General features: G+C 40.5%; 1 protein-coding gene across 4 annotated transcripts in view; it reads right to left on the bottom strand.

Moving 5' to 3' along the window:
• Positions 1-17,128, bottom strand: part of SORCS3 (sortilin related VPS10 domain containing receptor 3) — a 601,218-nt gene that overhangs the window by 21,683 nt on the left and 562,407 nt on the right. For all 4 annotated transcript variants that reach the window (XM_047703327.1, XM_047703328.1, XM_047703329.1 and 1 more), the window contains 2 exons: positions 15,733-15,919; positions 9,322-9,455 (listed from right to left, as the gene is read on the bottom strand). In XM_047703327.1, coding sequence (XP_047559283.1) covers positions 9,322-9,455; positions 15,733-15,919 — 321 coding nt within the window. The remainder of the gene's footprint in view (positions 1-9,321; positions 9,456-15,732; positions 15,920-17,128) is intronic.

Below are 17,128 nucleotides of genomic sequence, written 5' to 3'. Positions count from 1 at the left end.
TGCAGATCCTGAGGTTGAAGAGTCATTATTCAGTGGTCATCTTAAGGCCTGTGTCCTTCCAAGTTCCTGCTGTTTTGCAAGGTACGACCCAGTAGTAGGAAGCTGCTCTGAGGCAGCTCTCAAAGAGATGTCACAAGCACAGATGAGCAGACTCCCTCTCCTCTTTGTTTGTCAGGACAGCCATGGGACAGAGGCCAAGAAGACAGCCAGTTGGGGAGGCAAAGAGCAGTTCCTGAAGGGGGTGCATGTGGACCAGCACTTACACAGCACACTCAGGCTCTCCTGACTGAACATGGTCTAGATACGTGTGTCAGAGCCCTGCAGAGGCTCACAGATGTGGCTCTCAGACAGCGTCCCTGCTGCAAGACTAGAATTGCTTTCTAGCTCAGAATTTCCAACTGGGCCTCTGAAACATAATTTGATTTCTTCTTCTTTAAAATTCTGGAGTCAGACAGGCTACCATTGCACCACAAGTATTATGCCAAGAGAAATAAGTCAGTCAGAGAAAGACAAATACGTGTGGTTTCATTTATATGTGGAATTTAAGAAACAAAGCAAATGAACAAAGAGGAGAAGAGAGAGAGAGAGGCAAACAAAGACAGACTCTTAACTACGGAGAAGCAACTGATGGTTACCAGAAGGGAGTAGGTAGGGAGCGGGGGGTGGCGGGAGGGTTGGGTGAAACAGGTGATGGGGATGAAGAAGGGCATTTGCTGTGATGAACAATGGATGACGGATGAAAGTGTTGAATCACTGTATTGTACACCTGACACTAATATTACATTGTATGTTAACTAACTGGAATTTAAAAATAAAATAAAATTCTGTAGTTCCCTTTTTTTTGACCAGGCTGACAGCTGGAGTTGGGCAAGAGGAGAGACATTGCTGTAAGCATGTGACATACCTTCTTTGTTTGCTGTATGAAAGAAACATGTGAGTACAGAAGGAAGGTATTTGTTTGAGCACTGGGTGTTATAGGTAAGGGATGAATCAGTAAGTTGTACTCCTAAAATCATTATTATACTACATGTTAACTAACAGGAACTTTAAATAAAGTTTTGGAAAAAAAAAAAAAGAAAGAAAAACACTCTTTCATTTAACTAAGGGTGGACCCCAGAGTTCAAGTATTCTTAAGGCTCAGTGACAGTCCACACAAGGGTGTGGCCTTCTAAATTAAATAATGAATGAGTTGCAAATAGGTTCTATGATGTATATCAACTTCCATGAGCTGATAGTGGCTGTTTAGTGTCCTGGGTCGAGAAAGAAGCTAAAGTGAAGTTGGGTTCAGCATACCAATGTTGGCCATGGCAATGAAATAATGTGTAATACAGACTTGCCGTTTCTAGTGGAATAAGAACAAAGACTTGAAATTCTGGCTTTATTTAGTTGCTATTGTAATAAATTACCTTTGGCAAACTTTGTTCCCATTTTGAGCCTCAGTTCTTTATCCGTTAAATGAAAGGTCTGGGTTGGAAAATCTTTGAGCACTTTATTCAGCAATCAGAATATACAGGATTGATGAATGTCTTATGGCAAACTTTCTAGTCTCCACTAGTCAACCCATTCAATCTTAGCTGTTAGGAGACCTTCGTTTGCTTCACTTCCTAGTCATATTCTTTGGAATGAAAATGAGATGCCACTATATACCCAACAGAATAGCTAAATTTTCTTTAAAAATTATAATATAAAATATGACTAAGGATGCAGAGCAACTAGAGCTCTCATACGTTTTTTGGTGGGATATAAACTTAGGGAGAAGTTTAGTTTTATAAGAAATTGCAATAATTTTTCCCCAAAAAGTACCATCTTATATTTTATGACTTAGCAATTGCAGTCTTGAGAATTTAGTCGAGAGAAAAGAAAATATATGTCCACAAATAAATGTTCATGGAAGCTTATTCGTAACAGCCCCAAACTGGAAATAGCCCAGGAATTCATTAACAGGAAAAAGAATAAACAAGCCATAGTATACCCATACAGTGAACATAAAAGTTAAAAAAAAATGATATATACGACAGTATGTATATGGATAAATCCCAAAACTATAAGAACTGAAAGAAGGCTTACATGAAAGAATTCATATGGTATGATTTTATATATGAAGTTCCAGAACAGGCAAATCTAAGATAGAAAAAAAAGGAGTGGTTGATTTTGAGGATTGGGGGTGAGTATTGACTGAGAAAGGCAATGAGAGAACTTTCTGGAGTGATAGTAGTATTTATTTTGGTATAGATATTTTGACAAGAGTTTGCGTTACACGTGAATGTTTTTGTCAAAACTCAAAAAGTGCACACTTCAGATGTACACATTTCATCACTGATACCACCATGGGGAAAAAAGTGTAAGGAAATACTGAACCCTAGTTAATGATTTGTAAGCTGAAGCATTTAGCGCCAAGTATACTGGTGTCTAAAATTTGAAATGAGTGAAAAAATTAAGATTAACTGATGGATAGACAGAAGGACAGATAACCAGACATGTGATAAAACAAAAATAATAAAGGTTAATGGCAGACTGCAGGTGGTATATAGATATTCACTGTAAAATTATTTCAACTATAGTGTATGTTTGAAGTTTTCCATAGTAAAATGTTGGGACAGAAACATGAAAGAAATAATCAATGTGATTTCATTTTTCCTGATTCCATGAATGACTCTGACCATGACTATATTCCATTTTGGTTTCCTGCCATCCCTGCTGTCATCGTCACACCTCTCGCCACCAGGCGTTTTTCTCCCTTAACAGTTATCTTTTCATGAAACCTTCACAAATTCCATGACATCTTCTTCATCTCTCACTGGTCCATATGCCTCCCCTTCTTCACACACTTTTGTAGCCTTAGACTTGGGTAGTTGGTACTCTTCTAGGCAAAGGCATCACTTTTTAAAAAAAAAATAATTTATTTACTTGAAAGAAAGAGAGAGAGCAGGGTGGGGAGGGGCAGAGCAAGAGATAAAGAGAGAATCATAAGCAGACACCCCACTGAGCATAGAGCCCAGTGCGGAGCTTGATCTCACAACTCTGAGATCCTGACCTGAGCTGAAATCAAGAGTCAGACACTTAACCAAATGAGCCACCCATGCACCCTTAAAGGCATCTCTTTTGAGAGGAGTGGAATTCTTCTTGTCCCTGAAGACTTGTTCTTTTCTCCCTTGGGCTGCTTCCTTAGGAGATCCAGGAGCCAAACAAGGGTGCAGGGCAGTAAGACAAAGGGGATGCCATCTATGGTGGGAGGGAGTGTGTCATCCGATCAGACAGGGCTCTGAATTATGCCAAATAGTGCTGAATGGGAACACACGGTTCTCAGGTGGCAGGCCACAGGCTTCCATGCTAGGGAAGAGATAGGAGCTAATTTTGTTTTCCAAATTGCCTTTGTTTTTCATCAATTGATATGCTACCATGGCTGATTTCACCTTCCTTGCAAAGCTGGAACACTCAACAGGATTCCTGAATTCTTCGTTGGCCACCAATATCTAGGGTGTAATGCTAAATTAAATTAAGTATTGTAAGGTTCATTTGCTAAATCTATTAGGCAAGCAGACACATTTATTAAGCCAGACCTCTGTTAATCCAAGCAAATTGGCCTTTGAGAGCTCGACAAATCCAACAGGCAGCTGATTGACTTCTCTGTCTCTGTGCTTTGTCCAAGCTGTGGGGCCAGCCCACAGTAAGACCCCTTGGAATAATATACCTCATTCCCTGCCTAGGTTGGGGGTTACATCCCTGCCCACAAACTCCCTTACTGCAACAGGTCACATATTATCCACTGAACCCAGAGAGATATCAACAAAGCTCAGGGTGACTATTTAGTTATGAGATTTCCACTTGACTAATTGAACAAGGAGCTTCAGGGAAATCTTTGGATGCAGTCTATACCAGTTTCCCAGATGCTGTAAGTCAAGTTAATATTGAACATTATAAAACCTCCACAATTTAAATGTATACCTTGATAAAAGCTGCCATTCCCAAATTGGACAGACTATGCAATCACTAGGCTTGCCTTACTTAAAGCCTTAAGCAGATTATACAGTTACATGTAAAAAAGCATTTACCAGATGAAGTGGAAAAGGCAGGATACGTAGTGGCAGATATACTACGATTAGAACTATGTAAAACAACCTGAAATATATACAAAGACCAGAATGAAGTAAAGCAAAAGAGGATCTATAGGTGTGTTATGGCTATGGGATTAATGTGAAAATTCATAGGGAAAAAAATCCCCTCAAACCTTCACACACACACACACACACACACACACACACACACACACACACACACACTTTCTCTCTCTCTCTCTCTCTCTCAGACATATCCAAAAGCTCATCAAAAGTCTAAAGAATCACTGTCAATGAATCTTGGGTGCCTGGGTGGCTCAGTGGGTTAAGCCGCTGCCTTCGGCTCAGGTCATGATCTCAGGGTCCTGGGATCGAGTCCCGCATCGGGCTCTCTGCTCAGCAGGGAGCCTGATTCCTCCTCTCTCTCTCTGCTTGCCTCTCTGTCTACTTGTGATCTCTCTCTGCCAAATAAATAAATAAAATCTTTAAAAAAAAAAAGAATCACTGTCAATGAATCTGGTTCTATCTTCTGTCACCCCATCATAAATATGAACTTCAAACAAAAAGCATCATTTATGCCATTCAAAGCCACCTGTTATGTGTCCCCCCTACCTTCCAGTTCTTTCTCTAAATCTATGCCCAAATGAATCCTCAGTTTTGTCTGTATCTGTCTATACAGAACACAACCATGTCTTACCTTTCCATACAAATTTCTTTCCCCTCCTCTGTCTCAATTCTAGTGTTTTTTCAACACTAGGTTAAGACCAACTTCATCCATGACTCACTCCATGATCAGCAAGGTGTGCATCCATCACCATCGAGGCAGCTTGACTGAGCCAGTAACATTACATTCCTACCATCATACAACTTCAGATTCTCAAACAGATTATTTCTTAAAGGAAACAAATGGAATTTACCCTGATTTGTATTTCTCACAATGTCTAGCACAAAATATGGGCTCTTGAAAAAGATCCACAGAGCTACTGAGGCAAATTCACATCTCTCCTGATCAGTTTGTTGGTATGTGAGACTATTATTGAATTTTAGGAATGCTTGCTTTCTTCTATTTACTTGTATGTCACACTTGCTCATCATCCTTGCACCTGTGTCCATCATGCCTTCTCATTTGGACTATAACCTCCTTGAAGGTCGGGACAATGTTGTATGAGCTCCTCTAGTCTGGAGAGCACCAAGTAAAGGGCTAGATATAACAGTTTGGGTGAATTAGTTCTTTTTAAGAACTTGATTTAATTCAACCATCTGGGTGAACCTGCCCAATTCTCTTAGTCACAAGACACACACACACTCATAAAACATTACTTTCCAAGGTTATTAGCCTAAGTGTTTTCTCTGAAAAATGGGATAATTTCTTCATGAGTAATGTCCTAATGATTAAATTAAATAATGTGTACGAAGAGCTTTCTAAAAAGCAGAAGTAGGAATAAATGCTCCAAATTAGCTCCTTTTACAGATCAGTTTGCTAGTAGTCAAAGGGAACTAAAATAGCTCCAAAATCAGAGAGCTCACCAAAACACTCAAAGATACTCATTAATTTGCCAGCCAAATATGGTGCTCATTGGACCAGTTATTGGGTAATGAAATCACCTCAATGTGTATCTGGTATGGTGCTAGCAAAGAGCACTGAAAATATACCTCCTTCACTGAACCAAATGACCATTCTCAGAGGTGGGAAGAAATCTATTGAACCAAGTCAGACATACCATTGAGATGTAGATGCCATTGACACAAATGATGAGCCCAACAGTGACTAATATTTTCAAGTGCTTAGATTCTAAGCACATCTAAGTTACTAATATTTACTATTCCTAATTATCATTTGCTTACTGTTAGTTACTAATAGTTACTGCTATTATTATTCTGGCATTATAATGACCAAAACCGAGGTTCAGAGAAATTACATGACTTGATTAAAGGAATATGCAAAAAGGAATCTGAGTCTGGACTGCAACCCAGATTCATCCTATTTCAAAACTACACTATGCTGGGTATTTGAGCAACACTTCATGCTCAAGCTTAGAGATGGAAATTCCTAACTGAAGGAACGCTCAGTTCATCACCACACCAAAGCAAACCAAACCAAACCAAAAAACAAACTATAATGCCATTCTGTAATTTAAAATTTCTGTTTTAATATGGCATAATATAGATAAGCTAGAGAGATATTTGAAATAATAACTCAGTGATGTTCATGGATCCAACATTAGTATCCTTGCTCTACAGGAAAAAAAAAAAAAAAAAACAACACTGAGATTTAGATCAGGTGATTTGTTCAAATGAACACAGATAATCATTAGAGAAGCAGAAACTTGACTCTGCAGTCCCTTTATCCACTTCTGTGTTTATTTTCAAAGATACTAATCTAGTAAGGGTCTTAAAATTCAGATCTTAGAATACTCAAAGGGAAAAAAAATTAAAGGAGAAAAATGGCACGGTAGAAAAATGCTGTGTCTCTAGCTCCTCGGGGTTTCTGAGTAAATCACTGTGTTGACAATGGCCAAGAACTACCCTTTTTGTGCGCAGCAGCCTCAGTAAAGATCACCAGGTAAAGGACACTAACAGAAAAGAATTCCCTGGCTAGACAGCCAAAGTTCTCAGCAGAGAAATGAACTTCTCTAGTTCTAATTTCTCTTCCCAAATGATTTTCTCTTTTTCGTTCACCATGTATGCCTGCCAGTGATTGAACTAGGATTTTAGGGTCTGTAACCTCCAGAAGACAAACAGATTGATGCAGCTAAAGCATCCGGGGACTGGGGGAGCATGGTAGCAGGGAGTTAGGAGACCTGGCTCTTCAATTAACCAGATGTTTGAACCTGGGATGCTCATCTCACACAGGAAGCTTTACTTCTCTAATGTACCAAGTGGAGATCTTAATAACCAACCTCTGTATCTCTTGTCCTGGTGAACAGTAAGTCCAGAAATGCAAAAGCTTTGTAACCTATACTAAGAAACTGACTCGAAAGTGTACAGCATGAACAGTGCAAACAGAAAAAGGGTCCCTTGTGTCCATAAGTGTAGTTCTTTTTTCAACCCATCCTAACTCCCAGGTTTTATATCAAAATTAAAAGCATCCATTGGGACGCCTGGGTGGCTCAGTTGGTTAAGCAGCTGCCTTCGGCTCAGGTCATGAGCCCGGCGTCCTGGGATCGAGTCCCACATCGGGCTCCTTGCTTGGCAGGGAGCCTGCTTCTCCCTCTGCCTCTGCCTGCCACTCTGTCTGCCTGTGCTCACTCTCGCTTCTCTCTCTATGACAAATAAATAAATAAGATCTTTAAAAAAAAAAAAGCATCCATTTAGTGAGTGCCTAGTGTGTGTCAGGGAGTTATATAGTATCTCACTTAGCTTTCACAACAGTCAAGATGATAAAGGCATTATTCATTCCAGTTAGTATTGAGCAAATTAAATTTTAGGTCAAATGACTTCCTCAAGCTCACATAAGCCAGCAGTGTTTCTGTGACTCCAAGGTCCATGTTTACACCATATCATTGCCTCCCTAAGAAAGAGCAGGGGTGAACCTTCTCCCACTCCTATCATGCAGGGCCTGAAGTTCTTTTTAGTCTTCAGTCATCTTGAAACAAACAAACAAACAAACAAACAAAACCATCATTATTCATTCCTTTTTCAAAGGAATTACTATACCAGAACTGAGTATTTATTTCTTTTTTTCTCAAGATGTCCAGCATTTCTAAGTCTGATATGATATCTTTCTTAAATTATTTTTCAAAAATGAAAGATCATGGGGTTTCTGGATGGCTCAGTTGGTTAATCATCTGACTCTTGATTTCAGCTCAGGTCATGATCTCAGCATCGTGAGATTAGGCCCTATGTCAGGCTTCACATTCTGCACCAAGTCTGCTTGTCCCCCTCCCTCTGTTCCTCCTCCCACATGTGCTCTCAAATAAATAAATAAATAAAATATTTTTTAAAGATAAAAAGTCTAAGATGAGCAATGACAATCACATCAAGAATGGCCAAGGAATAGAGCTTCCCTATGACCCTGCAATTGCACTACTGGGTATTTACCCCAAAGATACAGATGTAGTGAAAAGAAGGGCCATCTGTACCCCAATGTTTATAGCAGCAATGGCCACGGTCGCCAAACTGTGGAAGGAACCAAGATGCCCTTCAACGGACGAATGGATAAGGAAGATGTGGTCCGTATACCCTATGGAGTATTATGCCTCCATCAGAAAGGATGAATACCCAACTTTTGTAGCAACATGGACGGGACTGGAAGAGATTATGCTGAGTGAAATAAGTCAAGCAGAGAGAATCAATTATCATATGGTTTCACTTATTTGTGGAGCATAACAAATAACATGGAGGACAAGGGGAGATGGAGAATAGAAGGGAGTTGAGGGAAATTGGAAGGGGAGGTGAACCATGAGAGACTATGGACTCTGGAAGAGGCGGGGGGGTGGGAGGTTGGGGGAACCAGGTGGTGGGTATTAGGGAGGGCACGTATTGCATGGAGCACTGGGTGTGGTGCAAAAACAATGAATACTGTTACACTGAAAAGAAATAAAAAATTAAAAAAAAAAAAAAGAATGGCCAAGGAAAATGTAAAGACAAAACCAGGAATAGAGAAAAACATTAAGCCATTACATTTAGGGACCCTCAGCCTAACTGCTTCCAAATCCTTTTATATAAGCTTGCGCATTGTTAACACAAGTGTCACCGTCACCAGTAGCTGGGAGTAGGGAGGACGTGACAAGTTCAGAGTCTGGCCCTCTGAGTTCCCTTCTTAGAGACTTGTCAGCATCCCCTGCCATTCCTTAAATGAACCTTGGCCTTGTAGATCACCTAGTAGGTCTTGGAGAAGTGTTCTTTATATGAATTACCCCCTTTGATTTTCATAGCCTTGCATTTAGAGAAAGAATTCACATTTCCAGATGGAGTTGTTGGGTTCAGAGATGCTAAGTGACTCCCTTAACATTATATATCTTGTGGGTAGAAAGCCCAGGATTAAAAACATATATATAAGGTGAATGAAGTTTTAAAAATATTGATTATGGAAGCAAGTTTGTGGAGCTTCTCAAGGTACTCTTTCTTCTTTAGGATTGTTTGAACTTTCCCTATTATAATAATGAACCTAGTATAGAGATGAATGTGGTATTCAATTCTGTGGATTCATAGCTTCACTAAGTACTCCCTATTATTCCCTGGTGCCCCCAACATCAAAATGGCAGCTAGGGCCCAGGAGAAATCAGTACAGATCTACTCAGACATAGATCAGAAAGGGCCAAACCTTCGTGCTATTGCCGAACCACCAGAAATAGGTAAGGGTCCCCAGTTGACTGGGCCATACAACTGCACTGATGTTGACCTCCTTATTTCTTATGGCGACAAATGGCACTCGGAGATGAACATGTTCCACGGGACCTGGGGGAACATGGGAAACAATGTCAGTGTTTCTGTTCCTGGAATAAACAAAGTTTATCACACCCCCAGATTCTTAATCTTAACCCTTATTACCATCAACTATAATAAAACAAGGATCACAAACTCACAGATGTTGAAGTGTGTGTGTGTGTGTGTGTGTGTGTGCTTGAAACAAATCACCCTGTATAATAGGGAACTCAAACCAGGCTTCAGACTTTTTGAGTGACATCTGAAATTCATTTACATCTGATGTGCCCAACCATGAATGCTTATGAACCTCCAATCCAAGGACAAAGCTAGTTGACTAGACACTTAGCCAATAAATAGGAAGATAAACAGCAGTCTCTTTCATTTCTGACAATTAGCCTGTATTGTGATGTGGGGTCAGTGCATCGTGTGGAGGGCTCTTCCATTATCCTTGATTGTTAATTGGTTCCATCCTCTTCAACAATCCGCCATTGTGCCTGTCATCTGCAATACTCAGTGGGTGTCATTCAGAAGCTGGCAAGGCTGTTTTACAAAAAGGAAAATGTGTATCTCCCTAAATCAAAGGAGAAACAAAGGCCATGTTCCCAAAGAATAAAAAAAGCTGTTTGCAAAAAGGTGACCAAATTTCTCTTCTTTTCCCTCAGAAAACCGATACAAGTAGGGAGAGAACATACATGAACATACCCTACCCATAATAAATGAGGACTGTCATTTAACTCATTTCCAAAATAAAATGAGAAGAGGAAAGAAAATGCTCATGTGAAACATTAACATGTCAGTGTCACACTCTGGGATGGAGAGGAGATGTTATTTTTCAACTTTGGGGGGTTTTCTCCTTCTCCTTTCCCCCCTCCTTTCTTCTCTCTCTCTTTTCCTTCCTATCTTCTTCCTTCTTAACTTTTCTTATATCCCTCCTATTTAACCAAATCAAATTAAAGTATTCTAATTAGCTGTTGACATGCTGCTAGTGCATAGTTTCCATTACGATAGCGCTGATGTGCGAACATGGCTAAAGGTCAAGACTGCAGTCCACACATCTCCTTCGCCTGCGGGCCCCTAGTTCTTCACACAGGTGGGACATTTTCCCGACCACTCAGCCTTCACTATTTACATCATGGGTCACTCTGGGGACAGCTCAGTTTAAAGGGAAGACAACAGATGGCTTCTTCTCATTTCTGGTCTGGTTTAAATTTAGCTGTATGATCTTTTCCTCTATCTTCCAGAGCCGTGATACTACACAGTCCATTACTGCATCCCTTGCCTTCCTTATAGGAATAAAAACATATGATTAGGACGTGCGGATGTTAAAAGTACTATAGCATTAGATTTGGGTTGTCACTGTTTCTACCATCACCATCGCCACCATCACTGTCTCCATGTATCATTGGGTGGAAGTCCCTCAAAGACAGTGGGAGTTCATCTGACTCTATGTTGTAGGTAAATATATGTTTGGGGGAGAAGATGTTGGGACAAAGACTGATGTTTAAGTAAAAGGAGCAGCCTGGTCGGCTTGGCCCTGTCCACACTGCATTTTTCAGAACAAGCAGCAAGTGTTCGAGAATCTGTGTATTTACCACCTGAGAATAATCTGTGCCTACATCTCTCTGACCACAGACAGATGACCCTGAAGGTTTCTCCCAGCAAATAATTTCTTTTAGCAAATCATTTTAACCTTGTTGCTTCAGAAACACATTTGGCTGAAGGGTTAGTTATTTTCAATAAGAAAGTCTGCTCAATTATTTCTCTATGATTTGATTGTTCGTGAAAACAATAAAAAAATGAAACACAAGGTATGAGTAAACACTGGCTCCTTTTGTGACTTTATTTACTCATTTGTAGGACTTTATGTGATTTATCTTTCTTTGTTGTTTGTGTTTTGCTGATCTGTGGGGAAGAGAATGAGACAGTAGGAAGGAGTCCCTGACCAGCCATGTCCTGGCAGGAAGGTGAGAACTTTGTGTCTTACAAGAACACCTCAGAGTCTTTCTCGGTGCCCAGATGCAGAGCTCATTCCTCCCCTGCTGGGAAAAGGGTGCTTTACCCTTAAAGTTAAAATTCCTGTTATTTCTCTCCTCAAAATACATGAAGCTCATTCCCCTGCCAGCTCTTCAGAACCCCGGGCCTTTCCTCAGTTAAGTGATGATACTGCTAATGGCTTGTGGCCCTGGAAATTCTTCTCAGCTTTCTGCCACTCAGGGGCCTTGGTCCAGCCACACATTGTCAGGGACCTATGCCCAAAAAGATAAAACGAGATCTCCTTCTGCCTAGACTCATGCCAAACAAAAGGATATGGCTTCCATGAATTGGCATGCCGTCAAACATAATCACATGTATTCCAGCTTTAAGACAAGCGTGTTTGGCTAAATAGAATCTCAAGGAACAACAACATGTAACAGATTTTTAGGGCAAAGAACCTGAGACAGAAGCTCCAGGCTTCAACCTAGGGATGAACACACCATAGACCAGGGAGAAGAAAGCTGAAGGGATTCAAGAGAGACCATAGAAAATGTCTAAAACCCTGTCAAATAGTGCTCTTTTTGATAAAAATCTAATAATCTATGTGAGATTGGTTATTATGGGTGGCTAACAACTACTTTTGTTAGCTAATGGCCCAAGGTGAGGCCAAGAGCAGTTTCCACTATAATAACTGTCTGGTAAATGCAGCCATGATTGATGTGGAGGGAATTATGAGCATGATAAAAGTTTCAAGGAACATTTCCTTCTTTAAGCACATAACCCACAGTATAAATCGGTTCCTAGCTGTTGTATTTTTTGCTACTAAGATACACTGGGCTTTACACCCTTCAGGCAGGTCCACTATTGGTGGAATTAGGAATATGGGTGGGGAAAGTGGTTGGGAGAGAGGAAAGTAAATGTTCTCTCTTTGTCTTCATTTTTAAATGCAGCAGTAGTGTCAGACAGAAAGTTAGTGGGTAGTATTTAGTAATTACTATAACAGGCCACATTCATCATGAGCCAAGCTGGGTGTAAGTGGCATTTCGTACACTGTGCAGGAAAATATTAACATAGACCTCAAATTGTCATCCTTAGAAAGTCTTGTATGCAAGACTAGTTCTTGCTAGCACCTGGAAACTTGGCTTTGAGAGTATTTCCAGTCAACATGTAACTGATGAGAGTTGTTCACTATGCCTAGACTGTTTATGCCAACAACATGGTTTATTCTAAATACGTACTTTCCTTGAGATGTCTGGAATTCTGGCAGATACATGGCAGAGAATGCCTACTTGACTAGTCCTCAATACAAACCATGGGTACCCTATGACCCAGCAATTGCACTACCGGGTATTTACCCCAAAGACACAGATGTAGTGAACAGAAGGGGCACCTGCACCCCAATGTTCTTAGCTGCAATGTCCACAGTAGCCAAACTGTGGAAGGAACTGAGATGTCCTTCAACAGATGAATGAATAAAGAAGATGTGGTTCATATATACAATGGAATATTACTCAGCCGTCAGAAAGGATGAATATCTACCATTTACATCAAAATGGATAGGACTGGAGGGTACTATGCTAAGTGAAGTAAGTCAACCAGAAAAACATAATTATCATATGGTTTCACTCACATGTGGAATAAAAGGAATAGTGCAGAGGACCATAGAGGAAGGGAGGGGAAAATTAATGGGAAAAAATCAGAGAGAGAGAGAGAGACAAATGATACAAGACTCTTGAACTCGGGGAAATAAACTGCGGATTAAGAAAAGGGATGTGAGTCCATAGTCTCTCATGGTTCACCTCCCCTTCCAATTTCCCTCAACTCCCTTCTGAGAATTTTGAAGGGGTGGGGGGGTGGGAGGTTGGGGGCACCAGGTGGTGGGTATTGTAGAGGGCACGGATTGCATGGAGCACTGGGTGTGGTGCAAAAATAATGAATACTGTTATGCTGAAAAAATAAAAAAATTTAAAAAATTAAAAATAAAAAAAATAAAAAAAAAAGAAAAGGGATGTGGGTGGGGGAAGGGATAATGGATGATAGGCATTAAAGAAGGCACGTGATATGATGAGCACTGGGTGTTATACTCAAATGATGAATCACTGAACATTATATCAGAAATTAATGACGTACTATAACTTGGCTAGTTGAATTTAAATTTAAAAATTAATTAATATAAAAGCAAAACAAAACAAAACATGGGTACTGAGTCTCTAAGGAATTTCTCTGGTAAATAGCCCTCCCCACATGTTCCTGGAACTCCTTCCTAGAGGAATTACACATGTCTTGTGTGACACCATGGGGAGGAGGGCACAAATGGTTTCCTCCAGACTTTGCCCCATGGCCCTTTTCCCTTTGTTGATCTTGCTATTTCCTCTGTAATAAATCAGAGTCTGAGTATTATTATGTGTAGAGTCCTATAAGTCTTTTTAGTGAAGCAAAAACGTGACGGTGTGATCTTGGGGACCCCCGAGCCATACATATAATCCAATCTGATTCTCATAGCTTCCTTATAACTTAAGTACTAAGATGAGGAATCAGAAGTTTGTAAAGAGTACAAAATTTGACCAATATTATATGTTTAACAAAGGCTAATGATCAGATTTCAAACAGAGATCCTGTTGTTCTAAACTCTGGCTTATGAATGCTTGGGACACCACCTGCCTGGGTTTTTGACCTTGTGTTTCTGACACAAAATGAGTAGAGGTGGTGGAGTGTGGCCCATAGTTCTAGTAGCACCTGGCTTCCCCTATCAGAATGCAAACTCTGCCAGGCCCAGGCCGTTCATGTCTGTATTATTGCTTCCCCAGGTCCTTGCAGAGTGCATATATATATATCTGTTGATATATATATATATATATATATATCAGACACTTGTTGAATAAATTAGTAAATAATTGGGTGTTTTATTTATAGTCCCTATTTGCTGTAATAAGAGCCCCATGAGGCAAAGTACCAGTTAGAATTAAGCCATTTTAAAGTTGGAGTTCAGGGGACGCCTGGGTGGCTCAGTTGGTTAAGCAGCTGCCTTCAGCTCAGGTCATGATCCCAGCGTCCTGGGATCAAGTCCCACATCGGGCTCCTTGCTTGGCGGGGAGCCTGCTTCTCCCTCTGCCTCTGCCTGCCATTCTGCCTGCCTGTGCTCACTCGCTCTCCTCTCTCTCTGACAAATAAATAAAATCTTTAAAAAAAAAAAAAAGTTGGAGTTCAGAAGACCCACAGAAGAAATAATTTATCTCATGGCCATGTAGCCTGGTATCTCTAATGACAGAACTGATCTATAATTTGGGTGTCCTCTAATGCATAACCCCTCTCACCGTCCTTGTGATACAATTAGGATCAAAATGCTAGGAGACTAGGTGGTTTACAGTTTTCCAGAAAACTTTTAAATGTGGGTTGTTTATATAGTGGAGGTTGTCATCACTGAGTTGGAAGTACTCCTTGTATTCACTTAGACCCTTTTAAATATACATTTCACCATAAGTAGCATATTACTCCCAAAACATCATGGGGTATATAAATTATAACTATGGAATCCTTTAGGCTCATGAATATCACTGATAAAGGCATAGGAAATCAATACCAGACTCATAAGCATATGTCTTGACCCAACATTCTAAAATCATACTATTTAAATTCTAGTGTACATGACTTAAGTCCCAGGATAGCAGATACACAAAACATATCCCCGACAAAGTAGTTTAGAACTTCAGCTGTTGTTTGGTTTGTGCCAAGCAATGGTCAATAGCAGTGAAATATATTCTAGAACAAAAACAAAAAAATTGGAGAGTCTTTAGAATTGTTCATAACAGGAATGAACTTGCAGTAACCTTGTATGTAAGAATTAAGTTCTTTTTTGTGTTCAGTACTACATTTAAAAAATCTAAACATGTCTCTCTAATCCTTCTTTGGGTCTTCCAACAGAGATTAGAAACTTCCTTTGATTTGGGCTGCCTTCACTCATAGCAGCTTGAAAATGAACTTGTGACTGTGAACCAGATGAGTTTCTTCTTCTGAGAACCTTATGAGTCTCTAAAGCAAAGGGAAGGGACTTTGACCTGAATGTGTATCTGCCTGTGTACACTTCCATCAGTACACAGTGGAACCGAAAAGAAGGACTCAGTTGGCAATGTTATCCCAACTTGCAAAATAATCTCCTTCAGTATCAGAAAACTGAAACATGGATGAGCACACATCTCAGTCTTTCAATTTGGGTCATTACTTGGTGTAGTAGTCATGCCAAATCTAGTCTCAACTCTACATCCTAGAAGTCTGTGGACAGCGGGAGTTGTCAACTGGAAGGAGCATAAGAAAGAAGATGGTTCAGGCTACTTACAAACCACATGTAGGAAGAGGACAGCAGTGTCGGAGCCCAGGCTGTTCTCTGCATAGGCCGTCACCTGGAAGATTCCTGCACTCTTGTACACATGCTTGATGCCATCCTCGATGGGGCTGAAGTTAGCATAGGACACTGCAATTCCATCCCCAAAGTCAAGCTGGATGTTTGTCCTTTGGAGATCACCCTGAACAGGAGGAACAGCAGTTGGCCAGGGCTCGTTGACATGGTCAGGTCTGACTCCTATTGGATGCTTGGTCCTGTGTCTTCAGCATCACCCTTCTGTGGACCCAGAGCCACTCCCAGGAGGCTGAAGCACCCTCCACACAATTAGCAATCAGACCCTTATCTGATATCTAGCAGGCACTATGGGCAGTACTATGGACCTGTTATCCCTGCATACCCAAGCTTGGGGCAGCCTGAGCTGGTTGAATGGGCACTAGGAGATAGCATAAAGCCTCTAGGGAGCTCTGGAGTGGGAAGGCCGAGGCATTCCCTGGCTTCCTCACACACTTGAATTATTCCTCTCCTGTGTCAAAATCATAACAATAGCAATAATAGTAACAGCTGACACTTAGGAAATTTCTTTCCAGTTCCAAGTAATTAATCTCACAACTTTATAATGCAAAAAGCATTACTTCCCCATTTTACAAATGGAGACAAAAAGAAATTAAGTAAGTAGACCCAAGTTACACAGCTAGTAGTGGAAGAGACAAGTTTTGAACACAGGCAGTCTGGTTTCAACACTGATGCTCTCAATTACATTGCTATAATTATAATTGTTTCATGTTTTGAGATTTATTATTACATTCTAAGCATTATGCTAATCACTTAACACATACTCTATACAACACTTTCAAAATAACTCTGTGAGATAGGATGGTTATTCCCAGTCTAGACATGAATCCTGCTTACCAGTCAAAATTACATCTGCACTCTGTTGACCTTGGATTTCCCTAAACCTGCCTACACCCCTCTTCCCTGAAGCCTTTTCCACCATCACAGCTCACCAATCTCTGCTTCTTGGAAGAGCAAGAGCCCCCTGGCTGCTGCCTGGTGGTAGGAGGGCATGGATTCAGGTGAGTACATCTTACCATCCTAAGCTAATACTTGGCTTAAGAGGTGATGTTGAACTCCACCCTTCCTTGTTCCTCCTCCCACTATAGTAGGTCAATGACTTTGGATAAATGCAATTGAACCTGACCACAAAACAAGGATCCTAGATAAAAAAGAAGAATCAGCTCTCTCTATTTACAAAGAGGGTTGATGGAATAAAAAGGGATACACATCATTTTGGAATTATGAGCCAATCCTCCCGTCCAGTGAATGTGCACTGATCACAGTTTCATGTTCTGCCTCATCGCCCATGGCAACCCAGATGTGAGTGAAATATTGA

Source organism: Lutra lutra, chromosome 14 (assembly GCF_902655055.1).
Source record: "Lutra lutra chromosome 14, mLutLut1.2, whole genome shotgun sequence".
In the NCBI taxonomy this organism is placed as follows: Eukaryota; Metazoa; Chordata; class Mammalia; order Carnivora; family Mustelidae; genus Lutra; species Lutra lutra.
This window is presented reverse-complemented; position numbering and strand designations above follow the sequence as displayed.